The sequence below is a fragment of the Giraffa tippelskirchi genome, chromosome 1 (assembly GCF_054371585.1).
Source record: "Giraffa tippelskirchi isolate mGirTip1 chromosome 1, T2T-mGirTip1v1.2.pri, whole genome shotgun sequence".
NCBI classification, from domain to species: Eukaryota; Metazoa; Chordata; class Mammalia; order Artiodactyla; family Giraffidae; genus Giraffa; species Giraffa tippelskirchi.
In genome coordinates this window covers 29,635,392-29,659,594 of record NC_137275.1, presented here as the reverse complement: position 1 = coordinate 29,659,594, position 24,203 = coordinate 29,635,392, and the positions used below count along the sequence as shown (strand labels likewise).

At 35.7% G+C, this 24,203-nt stretch overlaps 2 protein-coding genes across 3 annotated transcripts in view; one reads left to right on the top strand and one right to left on the bottom strand.

Moving 5' to 3' along the window:
- Positions 1 to 2,796: 2,796 nt before the first annotated feature.
- JCHAIN (joining chain of multimeric IgA and IgM) lies at positions 2,797 to 12,002 on the bottom strand. The gene is made up of 4 exons (XM_081587590.1): positions 11,907 to 12,002; positions 8,705 to 8,831; positions 4,579 to 4,659; positions 2,797 to 3,721 (listed from the first exon to the last, which is right to left on the bottom strand). Exons 1-4 carry the CDS (start codon positions 11,968 to 11,970, stop codon positions 3,517 to 3,519), a joined length of 477 nt encoding a protein of 158 aa, XP_081443716.1. The 5' UTR covers positions 11,971 to 12,002; the 3' UTR covers positions 2,797 to 3,516.
- The window catches only part of RUFY3 (RUN and FYVE domain containing 3), a 153,658-nt gene continuing 136,629 nt past the window's right edge, over positions 7,175 to 24,203 (top strand). For both annotated transcript variants that reach the window (XM_081587386.1, XM_081587366.1), the window contains exons 1-2: positions 7,175 to 7,342; positions 10,741 to 10,826. The gene's annotated coding sequence lies outside the window, so the exon portion shown is untranslated. The remainder of the gene's footprint in view (positions 7,343 to 10,740; positions 10,827 to 24,203) is intronic.

Sequence of the window (24,203 nt, the reverse complement as noted above, 5' to 3'; positions counted from 1 at the left end):
TAATGCTCAAAATTCCCTAAATCAGGCTTCAACAGTACATGAACCAAGAACTTCCAGATGTTCAAGCTGGATTTAGAAAAGCCAGAAGAATCAGAGATCGAACTGCCAACACCCGCTGGATCATCAAAAAAGCAAGAGAATTCCAGAAAAACATCTACTTCTGCTTCATTGACTACGCTAAAGCCTTTGACTGTGTGGATCACAACAAACTGTGGAAAATTCTTAAAGAGATAGGAAGACAAGACCACCTTACCTGCCTCCTATATGCAAGAGAGAAGCAACAGTTAAAACCAGACATGGAACAACGGACTGGTTCCAAACTGCAAAAGGAGTATGTCAAGGCTGTACACTGTCACCCTGCTTATTTAACTCATATGCAGAGTACATCAAGCGAAATGCTGGACTGGATGAAGTACAAGCTGGAGGCAAGATTGCCAGGAGAAATATCTATAACCTCAGATATGCAGATGACACCACCCTTGTGGCAGAAAGTGAAGAAGAACTAAAGAGCCTTGATGAAGGTGAAACAGGAGTGAAAAAGGTGGCTTAAAACTCAACATTCAAAAAATGAAGATCAAAGCATCTGGTCCCATCACTTCATGGCAAACAGATGGAGAAACAATGGAAACAGTGAGAGACTTTATTTTCTTGGGCTCCAAAATTACTGCAGATGGTGATTACAGCCATGAAATTAAGACGCTTGCTCCTTGGAAGAAAAACTATGAACAACCTAGACAGCATATTAAAAAGCAGAGACATTACTTTGCCAACAAAGGTCTGTCTAGTCAAAGCTGTGGTTTTTCCTATAGTCAGGCGAGACGTGGACCATCAAGAAGGCTGAATGCCAAAGAATTGATGCTTTTGAGGTGTGGTGTTGGAGAAGACTCTTCAGAGTCAGTTGGACTGCAAGGAGATCCAACCAGTCCATCCTAAAGGAGATCAGTCCTGAGTGTTCATTGGAAGAACTTAGGCTGAAGCTGAAACTCCAACACTTTGGCCACCTGATGTGAAGAGCCAACTCATTAGAAAAGACCCTGATGCTGGGAAAGATTCAGGGGAGGAGGAGAAGAGATTGACAGAAGATGAGATGGTTGGATGGCATCACCAATTCAATGGACATGAGTTTGAGCAAACTCCAAGAGATAGTGAAGGATAGGGAAGCCTAGTGTGCTGCAGTCCATGGGGTTGCAAAGAGTTGGACACAACTGAGCAACTAAACAACAAACAGAAAAGGCTTTAATCGCTCTTCAGTAGCTCTCATTTAAGAGTCACCAACTACTCTAGATTTATACTGAATCAGTTATTGCTTAATTAAAAGCACTTAGCCTAGTGCCTAGTAGTTGGTGTAAGTGTGAAATTGTTATTAATATGATAATCCTAGAGTATAATTAAATTTCACAAAGAAGGAAGATTTCCAGTTGGCATTTAATGAGGCAATTATACTGGTACAGAGATCTCTTCTGTAAGAATCTTCAACATGGCAACAAAAACTTTTTCTGTTGGGTATGCAGAGAAACTAAGGCCAAGATGGAAATAAAACAGAGAAGTCTCTTCAGAAACCGTCTTCCTCTAAAAGTTCGCATCATAAGGAAAAAAAAACTGTAACTATATGAGGTGATGGATGTTAACTAAACTCATCATGGTAACCATTTCACAATAGGTAAGTATGTGAAGCCCTTCTGTTGTACACCTTAAAACTTATATCTCAATAAAACTGGGGGAGAAGTCTCCCATAAATTCTCAGAACATTTTGAAAGCTATTCTTTGTTTTATGCAATTCTGCCAAGTGACTGTAATTATGTACATGTCTTTTTTCCTCTTCTAAGCTATACTCATATTCATTCATTCAACAAACATTTATTGAGCTCCATTACACACCAGACACCCTTCCACCCTTCCCAGTGCTGAGGACATATCAATGGGCAAAATAAAAATGGCTATCTTTGTGGAGCTTATGCAGTTGTTAGGGGAGACAGCATAAACATAAGTAAATTATGTACTCTGCCAGAGGGTGATAAGTACATGGGGTGGAATAAACCAAGATAAGGGAATGGGATTCGCAATTTTTTTAAAGTGGTCAGGATGAGTTTCACGGAGAAAATCATTACCAAAATGAACTGGGGTCCAACTGAGCAGAGTTCTAGAAAGTGAGTGGTGATAGTGACTATCACAGCTCAATCACCAAAAATCTAGCAGAGTTTCCTGCATGTGGTAAATAATCAATAATTGTTTGCTGATTAAATAAAGTTCAAGGTCTTGTCTAAAACAACATACCAAACTGAAGACTGGACAAGAATGATTTGTCTTTAGCATGTCAAAACTATGATTCCTACTGAAGCACCAGTGTCAGAGCCTTATCCCTAAAAAATAACACCAATCAGTATGAGCACAGTGGAAGTTATTAAAAATGACTATTACCTTTGGGGGAAAAAAAGAAAACATAACAGTGTCTCTTCAAGAAACTGATTTTACTAATCAGCCTCTCCTTATTTTAAATTCAGAGTCAGCATTTACTTTCCACAGTACCCTTACATATTTATGCCAATTGGTCTTGACTTTCTGCCATAAAGTTTATGTGCCATGATAAATGTATTTGTCAGAAGGGACTTTGTCTTTTTATTTAATTTTAGATATAAAATGACAAAGCTGTCTGAAATATCATGTTTGAACTTAGTGATTAATGCATAATCAGATCATACTTACAACCTGTTTCTCAGTAATAAATGCTATTTTAACTTACATACAGCAAAGTTAACACAAGCAAACTTTTTTCCAATAAATTATTTCACGCAGGTATATGCTTATGAATCTATTTAATCGTTCAAACTGTGCTAGAGAATACATATTTTGGAGTACATAATTTGTTAGATTTAGTTACAACAGAGGTGATTTCAATGGGAATTTCTTATACTGTCCTACTTATCAAAAAAAATTTTATTAAAAAAAAATCTGTATCATTTGCTCCCAAACCTGTTATGTCAAAATGTATTTTTCAATTATACATTTAATTATGTCACTTTCAGCTAATTTATTTCATAAATATTAGAGATCTCATTTTAAATTATTTTATGAACATTTCCAAAACATATTTTCCAATTACTATTTTTCTACTGAAGACAAATAATTGACCTATATTTACATATAAATATTCTCTGCACAGTGATTTTTTTTTTTTTTAAGAGAATAGTATGGAAAGTGCAAAAGCTCAGGCTCTCTAGGGCAAAGCCAAAAAAAAAAAAAAGCAAAATTTAATTATGCCTCCTGATTTTTTACTTTTGAATTTTATTTTCTCCCCTCGTCTATTTTTTTAAATGCTAGAAATTTACCTTAAAAACAACAGTGTTACTATTTCAATTATTTGCCAGTGGTAGGGGTGGGGTAGTCAATTTTATATTATCCCCCCCCACCCAGAAAAAATCATGGTTTCAAATTCATCAGGAGTAAATATATTAACTACCTGGGATCAAAATGGAGAGCCCTTCAAGATAAGCAGTTGTGCAGTCAGCATGACTTGAATTAGTCAGGATAGCAGGAATCCGGGGTCAGAGCTGTTTCCACCATTTTGATCTGACCACCATAACTAAGTTTGACCCTGTTTGTGTAGCACTTGTTTCTGTCATAGGTGTAACAGGTCTCAGCGTCTGCATCACAGATATTGCTCTGGCTGGCAGTAACTACTTGATCTTCCAGCTCCACTTCTCTACTGTCACATTTTTTGCACCTGAAAAACAAATAGACACATTAGACACTCCCCATCAAATGTTGTCTCAGAATCTGAGTGACTATACATTTCTATCCAAAATCAGTTAGTTCTGACAAAGGATGACTCCTTTCAGACTTCAACTTCTCTATAATACTGAATTATTTATGTAATTTTTCAACTTTTAATTGAAAGTAAGCAATAGAATTAATATATATGATTGCATACACTATTCAGTAACTTCCACTCTGTTAAATTTATTCCCAACTGTATAGTAGGATTAAATTAATTATTTACAGTAATGAAGAAGGAAGGGTTTTTTTTTTTATGTTGGATTCTATGGTTTCCAAAGAAACACCTGCACGTTAATGGGTCTGAATTATTGAACTAAAAAGACAAATTGGTCCTTCTTGTACTAATGGCAATAATTTTGTCCTTAGAATAAATTTAGAGCTAACCTTTATTTATAAAATTTTATTAATTTATGATGCCTAATAATTAACATGGGCTTCCCTGGTGGCTCAGACAGTTAAGAATCCAACTGCAGTGTGGGAGACCTGGGTTCAGTCCCTGGGTTGGGAAGATCTCCTGGAGAATGACATGGCAATCCACTCCAGTATTCTTGCCTGGAGAATCCCCATGGACAGAGGGGCCTGGCAGGCTACAGTCCATGGGGTTGCAAAGAGTCAGACACAACTGAGCGACTAAGGACAGGACAGCACAGCAATAATTAACATATGAATTAATGTATTCAAAAGTTCAAATGATATTGGTAAATGTTTATACCCCAATATGTTTTCAAAAACATTCTTACTAACAAGTTTAATTAAAAGTTATTGACTTAGGTATCTTTATTAGTGTGAAGGAAAATCTCTTACAGGTCAGACAAATGGTACACAAATTTGGTTCTCATTGGTGAGGTAGGATCAGAGATATTCTCCCTGCTGTTCAGAGGAACACTAAAAAAAAAAAAGAAAACAAATAATAATGAAATTAGCAGATACTGTTATTTTTGGTAATAGGTATATTACGAGGACAGTACTTACTATTTCATTCAGACATTTAGGACATTTAGCACTCTATAAACACTCTAGTAACACTATTACTCACATTTCACAGTAATTGCTACATTTTAAACAATTTCATTCAAAATAAACCTCACAACAACTCCTCTGTCAATTACCTTTTATTACTTGGTAAATCCCTGCTTTTCCTTTAAAAATAAGCTCAAGTTTTACTTTCTCTGTGATTTTTACCTCGATCCCATTTACACCCCTCAATAAACTTCTCATCTGTAGTCTCATTGATGTTTCATATACCTTTACTATACTGCCATATTATAGCTGCTTACCTACAGGATAGATGTTTCTAGATTCTATAAATTCCTTGAGCCAAAAACATTTACACATCCCAGTGCCTTGCTACAAGTGTGACATATAGAATATGTCCAATATTTGCGAATGAATGGATAGGCAGATACTAAGGACCACATTTTAGAAATGTAGTAAGTACAAATCAGAGAGGTTGGTGACCTACCCAAGTTCACACAAGTACTAAGTAGTAAAGCTGGAACTGGAATCCAGACCTTTTGATTTGGAGGTTTTCCTTGAAAAATTAGATAACACATCAACTAGTTCAGGTGATTTCATTAACTTTTACATTTTTTCATCTATGTCATCATTCCTCTTCATATGCACTGCTCCCTACACCAAAAGATCCCCCAAAACCTCAGGTTTTCCTAACTCAGTATTTAGCAATATTATCCACATATACATTCAAGCTAAAAACTTGGATTCTGTCCCTCAGTCTTCCCTCTCTGTCACCACCTAGGTCTAAATCCATCTCACAGTTCAATTGACTCTAATACTTGGCATCTTTGAACTTGATTCAGGACACCACCCTTCTCTCCTAATTTGTAGCAATACTTTCCTTCTGTCTTGACCCCTCCCATGCGTTGGCCACATTATTGCCAAAATAGTCTTTTTAAACTACAAGCCTAATTTCCTTCTCCATTTAAAGCCTACAGTGTCTCCCCAGAGAAAACAAGGTATCATTAAGATGGCATAGGAAGCACTGCATGATGTACCTCTAACTGTCCAGCCTCATCTCTCACCACACCACCCTCTTTATACCATGTGTCAGATGTAAACAACTGTTTGCTATCATACAAAACTTACCAGGATTTTCTCATCTCTAAGTGTTAAAGATAACAAAAACAGTAACAGTCCTAACATTTACTAAAAACTTACCGTGTGCCTGGTAGTGTAATGAACATGTTAACATGATGATCTCATACAATTGTCACACCAATCCTGTTTCTTGGAATTGTCTGCTTCACCTATCAACTCTGTCATCGCCCACACACATTTCTACCACTTACTCCAAATACCCTCTCCTGCCTCCCCCTGCCTCTCTCCCACTTTCCCCAGGGACTGGACTCGGTGCCCCTCCCTTGTGCTCCTATAACATCCAATACCTATTCCTGTCACAGCATTTACAATATTGCATTGTAATTTCCTTTTCAATTATTTACAGTTCCCTACTAGACTGTAAATTCTTTGATGGCACGGGCTGTGTTTTATATAAATTATTGTATCCCCAGCTCCAATCCTCAGTGGCTTTCAGAAGCACTTGACAAATGTTTGTCAAATTAATAAATGAATGAATGAACATATCTATTCTTTATTATATTACAAAATCTCTAGTAATATCAGAAAATGCTTTAAATAATGAAAAAAGTAAGAGAACAGACACGTATGAGTATTTCACTGGGGGCCACTGTTCTAAGTGCTTTTATATATTATCATATTTAATCCTCACAACCCTATGAAGTATATGTGTATATATACATATCTATATATATCCCTTTTTTTCAGTTTAGGGAACAGGCTCAAATTAGTTGAGTAACTTGCCCAAAGTCATATCATCATTAAGTGATGGAGTTGGGAATAATGCCATAATGACACAGCCATGATAACAGAACTTTCAGAAATAAGATTAAAGAAGCATCAATACAGGGAAATGGCATGAAGTTACTGAACTGCCTGATTTCAGTAAATAAAATATCATAAAAAGGATCATGTCATAAAAGAAAAAGATAAATCAGAGAATCCCAGAGTGTCATTTTAAATCTGCCCTTGGAGATTTAAATACAAGAGAGACACTCCTCTTCAACACTGTTTAGGTGCCAGTGTCATCGATGCCATTCTCTTAAGATACACGCTTCTCCAATTATTCTATCCTCAACAGGGAACTGGGCCTTCCCTTGTAGCTCAGTAGGTAAAGAATCTGCCTGCAGTGCAGGAGACCCAGGTTCAATCCCTGGGTTGGGAAGATCCCCTGGAGAAGGAAATGGCAACCCACTTCAGTATCCTTGCCTGGAAAATTGCATGGACACAGGAGCCTGGTGGGCTGCAGTCCATGGGGTCACAAAGAGTTGGGCATGACTGAGTGACTAACACTTACTTACTTAACAGGGAACTAAGTGGTATGGACTTGAGTGGTCAAAGAAAACTTGCTCAAGGCAGTGATGTCTAAGCTAAGACATGCAGGGTGAGGAGTTAACCAGGCTAAGAGGGGTGCAAGAAAGAGTCCTTCAAGCAGAGGAACTAGATTATGCAAAATCAGAAGAGGAAAAAAGAGGTACTGCAACATACTGAATTTTCAAACATAAAGTGAAAAAGCAGTGGCCATGGAAGAGCTTGAGAGTTATGCTGAGCACTGTAGGTTAGGCTGAAATATTCGTAATTTATCCTAGTAACAACATTGGGGGAACCAGCAAAAGGATTTTAAGAAGGGTAGTGACATAATGGTAACTGGCACATAGATTAGGTGAATAAATAACAGTAAATATTTTTTGAAAATGTGCCAGGAACTACATAGTCTTTAAAAGGAATAGATCTCAATTTATCTTTACAATAACACTATGAATACATATAATTTTCCTATTAATATTTAAGAGATGAGAAAGTTCAAGTTTAGAAGGGTTAAGTAACTAGCATACCATAGCACATAGCTACTAATATTTAGTGACAGCCAGAACTCAACACAAATTCTTAAGCATATTATACTTCTCCTGTTGATTACATGGGATTGAATGCTATGTTCTATTTCAGTAAGAGGTATTTGATTCAGGAGGGAAACTATTCCAAGTAGTAGAAGTACTTCACAAGGGAGACATTAATGACTGGATCCAATAGAAATCTTAGTTCTTAAATATTATTAGTGTTTTTGCTGTTGAGTAAGAAGACTCATAGCTTATAACTTAAGACTATATGTGAAATGAAATGAGTATTTGAAGTCCAATATACAAGTGGAGATGAAATCAATGTAGTAAATTTAATTAGTCTACCTTACTTTTATGCAGACAGATGAAGTTGAATACAAGGTGAAGAACTTTGTGGTCCATATATGGTGCAAAACAAGCCTTTTAAAATTATCTCAAGTTTCACTTTGAACTGATCAAGGGCAACTAAAAGTTCTGATTCAAACTGAAATAACTTCATATAAACAGGGCATGTTGATGACTAGATCTGAACCTTCAGTTATTATTTGATGTAGCTGACTGGTTTTAGGTTGCCTGGAAACCTCTGTCTCTGCTCCCAACTACATAATTGGCTTAAGCCCATTACCCAGATTCAACCTCATGTAAGCTGCTATACTTAGGCTTCCCAGGTGGCGCTAGTGGTGAAGAACCCGCCTGTCAATGCAGGAGACACAAGAGACGTGGGTTCTATCTCTGGGTTGGGAAGATCCCCTGGAGGAGTAAATGGCAACCCACTTCCAGTATTCTTGCATGGAGAATCCCATGAACAGAGGAGCCTGACAGGCTACAGTCCATGGGGTCACAAGAGTCAGAAATGACTTAGCGACTAAACAACCACCACCAAGGTGTTACCCACCGAAAAGAGGAGCAAAGATACAGGTATCACACGCAAACAACCACTAATATCAGAAAGTATCTGCTCACAAAATGAAAAAAATGAAGCATGAAATACCACATACATAATTCTGACGTTCCTCTCCACAATGTCTTGACTAGGATCTTCAGCAGAAGGGATGATCCTGGAAGTAATCCGGGCACACTTACATTTGTTGTCAACAAGAACAATCCTTTCATTTTCATCTTGGGCTTGAAAGATAAATATTTTAAGAAGAAAGATAACCAAAAGTCTAATTTCATACTTTGTATCAAGTTAATTTATCACCCTCCCCAGCAGAAAACTAAAGTTTTTTGGCTGATCAATTTCAGCTTTCTCCATTTGTTCTCTTTCCTAACCCAAAGTAGCTAAGTGGAATCTCACAGCATAGTGAAGGAAATACAAATGAACTCCAAAAGGAACTTTCTCACTTTTCCGTGGACCAGTCTATGGGAACCTGAACTGAAAGAATTCTGGTTTTAATCAAATGCTTTTAATGGAGGCACAACCCTCTGAATGATAGAGCATTGTAAAAAAAATTAGTGCCAAATGCCAAAAGGAGAGAAAAAACAAAAATCTAGACTGAATTTCTCTCAGACTAGAGAAATTTATTCAAAAGTGAACAAATAAACCAGTTTTTTATAATAAAAACACCCTTCCTGAACACCCATTCATACTTTTTTTCCCTTATGCTAAGAACATGCACATTTTCCCCAACATAACCTTATTTTGTAAGACTTTAAAATTCTCCATTAAAATGTCCCTAAACTTAATTATATTCTTCCTTTTCATAATAACAATCAGGTTATCATGGCATAATGATTTAATCCATTAAGTGCTATATTTATTAATATTTCTTATAAGACTGATTTTTAAAGATACAGTATCTATAGACGTAAAGTGCTATAAACTTGCTAAAACAGTTTAGAATATGTTGTTAGGTACAAGTTCTACTTAATATAATATGCATGTGTACAGAAAAAAATAACAAATGAGTGAATACACAAATAACTATTAAAGCCTTAACTGTAAATGTCAACATTCACTGTCCAATCTGAATATTAGATAAAATGTCTGGTAAGTGCTGAAAAGAATTAACAAAATTTCTTATTATCTGGACTTAGATCAACTAACAGATATTTGAGGAAGTAACAATCAATAAATAGCTTTATTTAATAGTGATAATTAAACAATAATAATGATGTTAAATATCTTTTTTATTCCTATAATTTTAGCTAAGTAACCTTTAAAATTTCCTTCCATCAAATCTCAATTAAAAAAAAAGACTTAGCACATGAATTCAAGTTATAAAGGTTAAATGATAAGGAAATAAATTGTAACTGGACATCTAATTATTTCAGAGATGATCTCAGAGCAGAAAGGACCTAACTTCAGTATTTCAGTCTTAATGATACAATCATTACAAAAACAATTTAAGATCATTGTTATTGTACTTATAATTGTTTTAAGTACTTTATAATGCATTATTATGTCATTATTCATAAGTTCTTGATAAATCTTCTGCTAAAAGTCTTATGGTATTGCAGAAAAACCATTATGAAGCCAATTTAAGATAATGATATAATTCTTAATTTTTTGAAAAGAGTAAGATGATTTAAAAGGTGTCCTCTTCCCTACTCCTGTATTAGTGACTTTTAAATGTTTTTCTCATTAAAATACAAATAAGCAGGCAATACCTGACCAAAAATATAGGTGGAGTTGAGTATGTGACTTGACTATTAAGTCTCAAATAGAAAATAAATGTTTTGTTTATGGCACATATTATATTTTCTTGCCAGAAACCTAGGGGGAAATATCTTTACTGTTATTATATAAGAATACCAGGTAGCCTAATATACCTACCAGGAAAATGTAAAAATACATTCAGTTCATCAAGACTTAGAAGATTCTAACTTCTGTTTCATCAACAGGAAATATTTTTCCTAATACACCTGTTTTTATAGACTATGCCTTACTTTATTCCAAGAGCACCTGAGACAGAGTAGGTGGCTCAATAAATATTTGTTAAACAACTTAATTCAGTTCAAGTAAGAAAATAGATTTAACATATACTAGTTATGAATGTAATGAGTTTAGCAAAAAGGTGATTCTCTTATACAGGGAGAAGAGGAGTCTGGATAGGAGTGTGGGCTACGGTGTCAGATGGCCTGAGTTCCACCTACCACATGCTTGTTGTGTGACCTTAGGTAAGTTACTTCACCTCTTTAAACTTCAATGGGCTCAAGGATATGTCAGAAATAATGATAGTACTTACCTTCAAATGGTTACTCTGAGAATTAAATGGAATAGAATATGTAAAGCAGGTAGCATAATGTCTAAAATATAGTATGTACTCAGTAAGTTATAGCTCTTTTCTATATAAATGGCTATATATGTTTCATGTATATGTTTATAGGTATATAAATATGTTCATAAACACATATATTTATATATATAGGTACATATACATGGTTTAATACTGCTATCTTTATGTTTTAAATATAATTAGAAATTCATTATTCTTAATACTAAATTAGTGAAAATTATATGTAAAATTACTATTCTTAATTACATCATACTGTCCTGAAATAAGAATAAGCTCAAAAAAAAAAAAAAGGAATAAACTCAGTAAGTCTTAAAACAACATATATCAAATTATATCATTTCTAATTCACATACCCTTCTAGATGAAAATTATTAAAACTATACTTTTATATTCAGAAAATAATACATTTTCTACAGTAGTTTGAAAAGTTAATAAACAAGATAACTGAAGTTCAGCCACCAAGTTCCAGGAAATCTGTACAACATTAAACATTGTTAAAGGGTCATAATAAACTTGTAGGCTCAGATCCAGTAAAGTTGTTAGAACTAATACCAGCTTCTCTGGGGAAATAAAATCCCAATGTAGTCTATACTGTATTTACAACAATTACTACTTCATTTCTCCAGAATATAAATTTGAGACACTCAAGGAGAGAATTCTGATTTTCAAGATTCAATATGGGTATTTGTATAGCATAACTATCTTTACTTACCTAAAAATTATCTATTTACTTATTTTCTAGGTTTTAATAGGCAAATATATAAGAGAAAAAAGAGTAAAAGGAATTACAATGAGTCTTGTCCATGTTAAAGACCCCTGCCCATACAAAGATTAAGACATGATAGAAAAACATAGTCAGCTAGCTGTCCAACTAAAACACAAACATAAATGTTTAATCTGAAGAACACGTCTGTGTTCTATTTTTCCTTTTAGCTGGGTTCATGCTCAAAATACCACATACCTGTCACAAGAACAGCCTTAACAAAAATGGCCAGGACTCCCCAAAAAAGCAAACAATTCTTCATCTTGACTTCACTTCTTTTGAAAAACTGGAGCTAAGAAGTCAGGGTTAAGGTGTGTGATCTATAAGGAGTGTGCAAATGATGGGGCTTCTGCTTTCTTAAAATAACACTCCAGGCAGCTAACAAACTAAGATCACAACTGTGGTTGAACTCTGCAATTTAAGCGCTGCACTATAAAGACATTATGGCTCAGATTTACACAGTTTCTTCCAAAACATCCCCCAAAGCCATGTTCTGGTGCAATCACTTTTTATTTTACATTTATTCTATATAATTAAATCAAAAGATTAATCATTTCAAGGCATGAGCCCATTAAGAATGTTTAAACAGGGATTCTCAACGTTATTACCTAGATAATAATATATTCAAATAAAATATAATACGGTGTTTGTTGTACCTGGAAAAATTAATGAAGCAGAGAGAAGGAAAAGGAAAGAATTAAAGCCCTTTAAGGTTTTAATTATAGTTTATGTCAACTTTTTCCTTTAGTCCTTACTTATCCAAGCTACCAGGTTTAACATATACGTTACAGATTATATCTATAATACATATGTTATCTCATTACTTTCAGTTATGTCATAAATTCAAACTTGCAGTTAAAAACTGTTGGATGCTGGATATCAGTTGCCATGTTTCAATTTGACAGTATTAAACCAGACCCTGTATTTTCTTACCCAATCATACTTTTCAGAATTGTAAACCCATGAAACAATGCTCGTTTGAGATGTCTCAACAGAAAACTGAATCACTGCAGTATTTCTTATAATTTTTTTCTTTAATTAGTGTCAAAAAAAAAACCCCACTGTGATCCTTCATATAGGGCCATCTCCCTACCTCCTACCCCAACAAGTTAGAATGTCTCTTGGGCAGGGTCGGTTCCAAGAATACGCTGGTTATTATGTTCATATACAATATCAAATCTACGTTACTTTTGGTTTTCAGCTCTCTGATTTTTTAAGGGTCTCCTAGAATTTTGAGAGTTACTGAAGAAATACTTCAGGGCCATAAGTAAGGCAAGTGGGTTTAAGAGCTGGAAGTAAAAATATAGCAGAATGAACACTATTAAAAGCTAGCACACAACTGTACTCCTTTAATTAACATGTACTGAATGACTAGAAAGAACAAAGTGCCAAGCACTAGAAAACACAATATTATTGCACTGTCAAACCTTACTCCCATCTTAGTTTCTACCTTCATAGGACTTATCAACTATTCGGGGTTAAGAAAAATATACTGGATTCACATGAATAATTATATCTGATAGAAAAAGAAACATCTGAAAGCTCACTATTTTAGTGTGTGGTCAGGATGTCAAAATAACTATCAACCACTTAAAAGTCTTAAGTGATTGATAATTGTTTTGACATCTAAATAACTGATTTATTATTACACTCAAAAAAAAAAACACAGTGAATAGAAGTTAGTTGGATACATTTTTAAGCCATTATTTCCTTGAAAAATAAACTCTGGGGTAGACTGCCTTCCCAAAGTAAGTTGGATAAATCCCTGGAGACAAATTAAAACTCCCCCCCGGAAACTTATTTTTTATAAGTGCAAATATTGACATATAATTACTAAGCTAAAGAAACACTCTGTGTTTGATATTTTTATTCTTTCAATCTTATAGCTTTGTAATTCTATTATATAAACCATGCATCTATAAGAAATTATTTTAATAAAGTGTGGACAGTGCCAAGTCGCACTTTTGCCACCAGACAAGAGTTACTTATACATGTAATCTAGGGTCGGGAGAAGTGTTCTGTCAAGTGTAGTACAGGATCACTTGAAGTATTAGTCAAAATACACACTTCCTGGCTACACCCAACCAGAATTTTGGGAGATGTGACCTTGAAATATGTATTTTTAAAAAGGCTTCCAGTTGATTCTGATGTACACTAAAATCTGAAAATTGGTAGACTAAGAAGCCTGTGGAGGAGGAGAGTAACTAGCAGCATTAACTATGGAAGAGCAAGAAGTTAATAAAGGTAATTTGTTTTTAACAAATGGGCTTACATTGAAAATCACTTAGCTGAGGTTTCTATTTATCTGTATCTATGTTTTACCGGTGAATTGTCTCATAACCTTTTCAGTAGGTCTGGTTTAATTTTTAAACTACTTCATCTCTGGTTTTGTTCTTCCCACCGAAAAAATGTGAAACGTAAATAGTTTCATTCAAGTAAGTTAAATAATTGGGAGCTTGGCTCAATGTTCTAAATTTTTCACCAAAAATGGTTTATTTTTCCACATTTATATATAAAATTCTTACAGTAAGATTTTCAGTGATAGATTCATTTGAATGAAAGAGGCCTTATGGTAATTTAGTCCCCCCTTCTCTACTTCCACTCAAGTTTTGTTTCAATTTCCTATACAGCAGACAGGCTGAGTTTAGAAAACCATCTGAAAAAGGTCAATGCTTCACTTCCTTTGTACATAGCTTATTATATTTAGGATACTCAAATCATGAAAAAACACTTGATTCTCTTGAGACACAGAAAATATACTCTTCTTGTTGTCTTACTATGTCATTGACAACTCCTGTTCAGGATCTTGCTGAATTTTCCTTTGAATCTTGAGACACAGAAAATACACTCTTCTTGTCATCTTACTATCTCATTGACAACTCCTGTTCAGGATCTTGCTGAATTTTCCTTTGAATCTTAAGGTTGATCCTCAGCCTTCTCTTTTCTCTTATCCTCTCCTTAATTGATTTTGTCTTATCCCATGGCTTTGAATATAAGACATGCTGTGACATTCAGATGTGTGACTGTAGACTTTATCTTGCCCACTGAGCTGCAAACTCCTGTATCCAACTTTCTTCACTTGGCAGTCTAACAGGTGTCTAAAACTTAACCAGGCAAAACAGTACTCTTGATGACCAAGCCACCCTCACACTTCCACTCCAATCTCTTTCTGTGTCTGCTCTTCCTCATCTCTGTAAATGGCACCTCCATCTACCACCTCCATCTAGGTTGCTCAAGGCAAAATACTCTTCTCTAATCCGTTTTCTTCTCCTCACATTCAATTTACTACCATGTCTTACTTGGTTTTATTTCCAAAATACATCCCAAATTTATCTAATTCTCTCCGTTTTCACTGCCACTCTAGTTCAAGCCTCCATCCTCTTTCCTAAAACTATTAAATAGCCTCGTAATAAAAAGTGATTTTTTGCCCCAGAATTGGCAATGAGGGCTCACAGCTAAAAGGCTCAAGTATCTTAAATTCTAAAGCGAGTTAGACACTTCCTCCAAGACTTAACAAAAAGCAGCAGAACTCAACTTACTGCTCTCACTGCCCCCAGTACTCCTAGCTACCTCCTCCAGTCCTTAGAGAACTTTGGAGGGAAAAGAGGAATACTATCAAAGAAGCTTATGGAAACAGCACAGTTTGTGGTAAGAGACTTTCCTCCTTTTACTTTTGAGAGAGGGAAGGATAAGGTTTTCTCTCCTCCCCAAAGTAAAGTGAGGGGGAGGATCAAGAAAATAATGAAATCAGGGACCCTGCAAGAAGGGGAAATTGAGAAACAATATATATAATAATTCAGAGAAAAGCTTCTGAGTCTAACTGCTTGGGTTTACCACACAATCCACCACTTACTAGTTGTGTGACACGAGGCAAACCGTGGTCAAATTGCTCAACCTCTACGTTTCAATTCCCCTCTCTATAAAATGGGGACAATAATAATACATAACACATATTTCACAGAATTTCTGTGAGACTTAACATATACTGCCACATATAAAGAAGTCAGATCTTGGCATATGGTAAGTGCTATATCAGTTCAGTTCAGTTCAATCACTCAGTCATGTACAACTCTTTGCGACCCCATGGACTGCAGCACACCAGGCTTCCCTGTCCACACCAACTCCTGGAGCTTGCTCAAACTCCTGTCCATTGAGTCGGTAATGCCATCCAATCATCTCATCCTTTGTCGTCCCCTTCTCCTCCCGCCTTCAATCTTTCCCAGCATCAGGGTCTTTTCAAATGAGTCAGTTCTTCACATCAGGTGGCCAAAGTATTGGAGTTTCAGCTTCAGCATCAGTCCTTCCAATGAATATTCAGGACTGATCTCCTTTAGAAGGACTGGTTGGATCTCCTTGCAGTCCAAAGGACTCTCAAGAGTCTTCTCCAACATCACAGTTAAAAAGCATCAATTCTTCGGTGCTCAGCTTTCTTTATGGTCCAACTATCACACTCGCTCATGACTACAGCAAAAACCATAGCTTTGACTGGATGGACGTTTGTCAGCAAAGTAATGTCTCTGCTTTTTAGTGCTATATAGGTACTAGTGATTATTATCATCATCATAACCATTATCACCAGCATTATGTTGGTCATACTTGCTGGGTTGCAGAAAACGCAAATCGAACTTGGGGCTATTGACTGCGATGAAATTTAAGGAAAACACTCCTGGGAGAGCCTGACATATCCCCTTGGGGTTGCAGGTATGTAGGAACATAGAAACTGATATGGGCTTCTGTTACATGACCCTTATAAGGTATGCATGAAAATATCCAACAAATCTATAGGAGTAATAAAAACAGTAGTGCACTGGCATGAAAGAAACACACAGACTACTGGAACAGAAGGGAGAACCCAAAAATAAATCCATACATGTATGGTCAACTAATATTTGACAAAAGAGACAGAAAGTCTCAATGGAGAAACACTAGTCTCGTCAATAAATGGTGTTGGGAAAACTGAGTATTCGTATGCAAAATAATGAAACTGGACCCCTATTATTAAACTACTCATAAAAATTAATTTGAAATGGATTAAGGACTTAAATGTAAGACCTAAACCTTAAAACTCCTAGAAGAAAACATACAGAAAAGAACTCCTTGTAATTGTTCTTGGTAATAATATTTTGGATATTATACCAAAAGCACAAGCAAAAAAATAGAAAAAAACAAACAGGGACCATCAAACTAAAGGGTTTCTGCACAGCAAAAGAAACAATTAGCAAAATGAAAATGCAACTTATGGAATGGGAAGAAATATTTACAAACCATATATTTGATAAAAAGTTAATATAAAATAAAGAAGGAATTCATACAACTAAATGGCAAAAAAAATCTGATTTTTAAATGGGCAGAAGACTTAAATAGACATTTCTCTAAAGAAGGCATATAAATGTCCAACAAGTACATGAAGAGGTGCTCAACATCACTAATCACCTGGGAAATGTAAATCAAAACCATGAGATGTCACATCGTAGCAGCTGAAAATGGCTATCATCAAAAAGATTAAGAGATACAAATGCTGGTAAGGATGTGAAGAAAAGGGAAACCCTGGTGTTCTGCTGGTGAGAATGTAAAATGATACAATGGCTATGGAAAACAATATGAAGATTTTTAAGTAATTAAAAATAAAACTATCATTTGATCCAGTAAGCCTACTTCTGGGTATATATCCAAAGGAAATTAAACCATGATCTCAAAGACATCTACACACCCATGTTCACTGAAGCATTATTCATAATAGCCAAGACATGGAAATGACCTAAGTGTCCACACACAGACAAATAGATAAAGAAATGTGATAAATATATTAAACTTACACAACATTATATGCCAATTATTTCTCTGTGAAGCCAAAAGAAAGAAAAGAATATATATACAGAGTTTTTCTGACTTGGAGGGGGAGGCAGAGGCCACTTGGGAAAAGTGTTATTTACTTGTAATAGCCTAAAACTGGAAGCAACCTAAATGTCTATTTTTAAAACTGCCTGTGAATTCAGTTTTAAAACAAATGTGAATGAGCTGTTGCTACATTAAGTATGATGTCAGGCTTTCCTTGAATGCCCTTTACCAAGGTGATGAAGTTCCTTTCTGCTCCCAGTTTGCTGAGACTTTTCTTCTCTATCAGAAATGCATACTGTATTTTTTTTCAAATGCTTTTTCTCTGTTGGATGACCATATGATTTTCCTTTTTTAGTTTGTCAGTATGGTAAATTGCACTGATTTTAAAAGTTTAAACTAAACTTTTAAACTGGGATAAAACCCTCTTAATTATGATGTAATATCCTTCTTATAAACTGATAAGCTCAACTCACTAACATTTTGCTTAGAATTTCTGCTTTTATGTTCATAATGGATATTAGTCTGAAATGTTCTTTTCTTATAACATCTTTGCCTGGTTTTATCAGGATAATGCTGGCCCAAAAGAATAAGTTTAGAAGTATTTCCTCCTCTCAATTTTCTGGAAGAGTTTATAGAATTAGCAATATTTTCCCTATAATGTTTGGCAGACTTCACCAGTGAAGCCATGGTCTAGAAATTCTCTCAAGAAAGCAAGCTGGGGCAATTGCAAAGGTCTCCTCATCTGTTTTCTATTTCTCAGAGATCACTGTCCTTTGTCGCCTAATGGCCAATGTCTTAAAAATCACTTTCATAGATTTTGTCAGCTGTTCTAAGCAGGAGGGTAAATCTGGTCTCTACTAGTCCATTTTGTTTGAATTAGATGTCAAAGACTTGAAATTAACAAAAAAGCAGGCCTATAACCCCCTTCATGGATTATAGACTTGCCATGGCAAACGAACTTGCATAACTCAATGAAGCTATGAGCCATGCCACACTGCAGGGCCAACCAAGGCAGACAGGTCGTAGTGAAGGGTTCTGACAAAACATGGTCACCTACCTACAGCTGGACATCCTAGAGGGTGAGGTCAAGTGAGCCTTCGAATGCATTACTACAAACAAAGCTAGTCAAGATGATGGAATTTCAGCTGAGCTATTTATAATCCTAGAAGATGATGCTGTTAAAGGGCTGAACTCAATAACAGCAAATTTGGAAAACTCAGCAGTGACCACAGGACTAGAAAAGGTCAGTTTTCATTCCAATCTCAAAGAAAGGAAATGCCAAAGAATGTTCAAACTACCATACAGTTGTGCTCATTTCACATGCTAGCAAGATTATGCTCAAAATCCTTCAAACTAGGCTTCAGCAGTATGTAAACCGACAACTTTCAGATGTACAAGCTGGGTTTGGAAAAGGCAGATAAACCAGAGATCAAATTGCCAACATTCATTGGATCATGGAGAGAGCAAGGGAGGTCCAGAAAAACATCTACTTTTACTTCATTGACAATGCTAAAGCCTTTGACTGTGGGTCACAACAAACTGGAAAATTCTTAAAGAGATAGAGGACCAGAATATTACCCTACCTATCTCCTGAGAAACTTGTATGTAGGTCAAGAAGCAACAGTTAGAACTGGACATGGAACACTAGACTGGTTCCAAATTGGGAAAGGAGTACGTCAAGGCTGTATATAGTCACCCTGCTTATTTAACTTCAATGCAGAGTACACCATGCAAAATGCCGGGCTGGATGAATCACAAGCTGGAATCAATCAAGACTGCTGGGAGAAATATCAACAACCTGAAATATGCAGATAATGGCACTCTGATGGAAAAGAGTGAAGAGGAACTAAAGAGTCTCTTGAAGAGGGTGAAAGAGGAGAGTGAAAAAGCTGGCTTGAAACTCAACATGCAAAAAACTAAGATCATGGTATCCGGCCCTATCACTTCATGGCAAACAGAAGGGGAGAAAAGTGGAAGCAGTGACAAATTTTATTTTCTTGGGCTCCAAAATCACTACAAATGGTGACTGAAGCCATGAAATTAAAAGATGCTTGCTCCTTGGAAAGAAAGCTATGACAAACCTAGACAGTATACTAAAAAGCAGAGACAGACATCATTTTGCCAACAAAAGTCCATATAGTCAAAGCTATTGTTTTTCCAGCAGTCATGTACAAATATGAGAGTTGGACCATAAAGAAGGCTGAGCATCAAAGAATTGAATCTTGGGGCTGGAGAAGACTCTTGAGAGTCCCTTGGACAGCAGGGAGATCAAGCCAGTCAATCCTAAAAGAAATCAACTCTTAATTTCCATTGGAAGGACTGATGCTGAAGTTGAAGTTCCAACACTTTAGCCACCTGATACAAACAGCTGACTCAGTGGAAAAGATCCTGATGCTGGCAAAGACTGAAGGCAGGAGGAGAAGAGGTCGACAGAGGATGAGATGGTTGGATGGCATCACTGATTCAAAGGACAAGAATTTGAGCAAACTCCAGGAGATAGCAAAGGACAAGGAAGTATGGCAAGCTGTAGTCCATGGAATTGCAAAGAGTTGGACAACAACTTAGTGACTGAACAATAGGCCTATAATATTTTTCAATAAATTCTACTTAAAGGTATAGTATCCTTTTTCAGCAGCTATGTTACACTATTGGCTTCTAATAATTGTACAGCCAACTAACATTCTCTTGTAAAAAATAAGTATTTCTATAAAGTATGAGATGTAAGTTTTTAGACTTAACCCAATGGCTCACCTGTAAAGAATCCGCCTGCAGTGCAGGAAACGCAGGAGACATGGGTTCAATCCTTTGGTTGGGAAGATCTCCTGGAGAAGGAAATGGCCACCCACTCTAGAATTCTTGCCTGAAAAACCCTGTGGACAGCAGAGCCTGGCAGGCTAGAATCAAAGGGTCACAAAGAGTCAGACATAACGAAGTGACTGAGCAAGCATGCACAGACTTTTTTTAATAGACTGCATTTTAGAGCTGTTTTAGTTTCACAGCAAACATATTACACATTTAATAATAGAAAATGATCAAAATTTATTGAATCTTCTTAAAACCTTGTAAGGCAAAGAAAATTTAATTATGGCAACTGAAAGCAATGATTGGGAGAAAAAAGTGATTTCATTTTTATAACTCATTAAACTATTTACAACCCCAAACTTTTCTCTACATTGTCTTACCCCCATAACTAACTGTCCACTGAGCAGTGATCTTTTCAAAAGGTAAATGAGATATATCTGACTTAAAACCCTTTACTGACTTCTCATTACACTTAGAATAAATTCAAACTCATTATCTCCCTCGATTGCCCACAACTCTCCCTTTCATCCATCACCCTCCAGTCACTCCTGGGCAGGACCTTTGTCCTCTGGTCTCTCTGCAGTAAACACTTTCCATATCCTTGCGTGGCTGGCCCCTCATTACCAGTCAAGTCTCAAGTCAAATGTCATTGCCTCAGAGAGAATCTCCCTGATTGCTAATCATCCTAATTACTAGTCACTGTCATATTACTCTATTTTATTTTCTTCATAGTATTTATCATTGCTCAAAATCTTATTTAGTTTACTTAGTATCTGTCTCCTCCTCATTAGAATAAAAGTTCCTTGAGAACTGCATTGTCTTGCTCACTTCCAAGAACTAAGCACAAATGCCTAAAATATATTAACTGAATACAGAGGATGAATGGAGAACATTATCATAAGATGTTGAAAATTATGTTTAATGTTAAGTCTTCTCCTACTGTTAGTCTCTTTTAGGACAGACTCTATATTGTCAATGTCACTTTTTAAATTGTAATTTCCAGAAATGTATACAATTGTCCAAGTGTTATTTGACCAAGTACAAAACATAGCAGGAATATAACATTTTTCAATGCTACTTAAGATTATAGTAACTCTTTCTTGGCAACTATGTTACACTATTGGCTTCTATTAACCAGTACAATCAACTAAAATCTTCTTTTAAAAAAGCGTTGTCAGTGTTTCTGTAAAGTAATGACTTCTTCACATTTAAACAGTTGGGATTTGGGTATGAGATTTAGCACTAGTCCCTAAGTTTTCTCTTACTAAACTCAAACCAGCATTACAACCAACTAGATTCTTTTTGCATCCAGGTTTTAAAACCTAGCACATCTGTTATTTCTCTCAGCTTCACAGCATCTACAAACTTGATACATACACCATCAGAATCCTCATTTAAGTCATTAATAAAAATGTACAATGGCATACTGCTAAGAAAAATTTCTATGGCTTACATCTAAAGTCCCACCTCCAAGCTAACAAGAATTCATTAATAAACACATTTTAGGTATAGTAGTTCATTTCAAGTTAACTCATACCATCAAGTTATACCATACTATCACACGAACTATAATTCTCCATTTCATCCATAAGGATAGCATAGTGCTCAGTCACTCAGCCATGTCTGACTCTGTGACACCATGGACTGTATGTAGCCCACCAAGCTTCTCTGTCCATGGAATTTTTCAGGCAAGAATACTGGAGTGGGTTGCCATTTCCTCCTCCAAGAGACCTTGCTGACCCAGGGATCAAACCCACATCTGTTGAATCTCCTGCACTGGCAGGCAGATTCTTTACTACTTGTGCCACCTGGGAAGCGCAAGGACAGTATGAATACTTATCATAAGTAATCTATCTCTCCTTTGCCTCTGTCTTTAATATTCTCTCCTTGAAAGTCTTCCATAACATAAAAGGAGCCTTGATATCCTGGCATTTTGCCAGTTAAACATTTAAAAGGATGATGGCATTTTTTAATAGGCTTCTTGGCTTTAAACCCAAGGAAGGGGCTGAACTCTCTTGATTTTTCTTCTGAAGGATTGAATTCTGCATTCAGTGTAACAAATTCATTGTTCCCATTTGTCCTTGAACTTGAAGAACAAGTCTTGGTTATGAATAGTACTGCCCAATCAGCTCCAAAAGCATAACTTCTAAAATATGTTACAGTTATCAGCAACACAGTCTTCATACCTTTTCTCTATATATTGTATATCTACCTTCTTTACCTTTGAGACACCAGACAATACCAAAGTAACTTTTGAATCAACATAGGAAAATAAACTGAGGGAAGATCCTATTATCACTGAAGGAAAGATCCAAGAATCACTAACTGTGACTACAAAAATTATCTCCAAGAGAAGCAAAGCGGGATAAAGCATTCAAAAGTGGAAAATTATTTGTGTATTTATAAATAATAAATATATAATTGTCAGTTTAATTTTAAACATCTGAGAAGTCCCCAAAAATCCCATAGTCACTCAAAATTTCACAAATCCATCGTATATAAAGTTACTCACAAAGATTAAAGAGGGAGTTTTCCTATGACAAATGCAAGCTAAAGTCCTTGATCCACTGTCGTCTGTTTCTCCCATGGAGGGTGAAAGCCTTCTGGGCTGGGTTGTTTTGGACTTCCCAAAACACCTACAGAGCACTTCTACAAAAGCAACTGTAACATACTGAGAATCATTACCAACAAAATTTTAAAGATATGCTTATTAATGGTAAGAAGTAAACAAGCAACCAGAATTGTATTTGTAATGGTTTACTTCTTGAATCAAGTAGTAGTATGTGTGTGTGTGTTATATTATCCTTGAAAACTTATATATTCCTATTAAATTTAAAATATTTTCACTGCCAAAGAAAGATCAATTATCACTCCAAACAGTGCATGCCCTTCTCTTCCCTTTCAGAACCTTAACGCTGAATCTATTTAGCAGATTAAGAATTAAATAATGGCCTCACATTTTGCATAATGTGAGGTAAGCAAATACTTAGAATTAAGGACAGAATTAAGAATACTAAACTTTATTTCCAAAATTAACTTCTCATCTTTAAAAGCTTATATGAACTCACTTTTACATGATCATACATTTGTGCAAACTATTTTGTGTACCTCTTTGTCACTTGTAGATTTCATATACCAATTTCCAAAAAACAGATATAGAATACATGTTAACCTTTGAAGCAGTTATGAAATACTCCACCTTGTTGATATATTATGGTTTGTCACAAATTCTCTACTACTGCACTGGAATTACTTCATTTACTATTATAGGCATGCTTCAGAGACATTGCCGCTTTGGTCCCAGACCACAGCAAAAATGTGAGTCACATGAATGCTTTGGTTTCCCAGTACATATAAGTTATGTTTATACTATAATTTAGTCTATTAAGTGTGCAATAGCATTATGTCTTAAAAAAAAAAAAAGTACTACCCTTAATTTAAAAGTACTTTAGGGACTCCCCTGGCAGCTGAGCTGCTACTACTGCAGGCAGGGGATGTAGGCTTGATCCCCGGTCATGCTGCATGGTGCAGTCAAAAAAAAATTTTTCTAAATAGTACTTTATTGCTAAAAAAAAATTACTAACCAGCATTTGAGCCTTCAGCAAGTTGTAATCTTTTTGCTGGTGGAAAGTCTGCAATATTGAGAGAATTAACGAAATGGGACACAAAGACATAAAATGAGCAAACATTGGAAAAATGACACCAATAGATTTGCTCAATGCAGGGTGGCCACAAACCTTCAATTTGTAGAAAACACTATAAAGCAAAAGTGTAATAAAACACTATAAAGCAAAGTATGATAAAACAAGGCATGCCTATACACCAAAAACAATTTTTTTAAAAATGTACATTGCC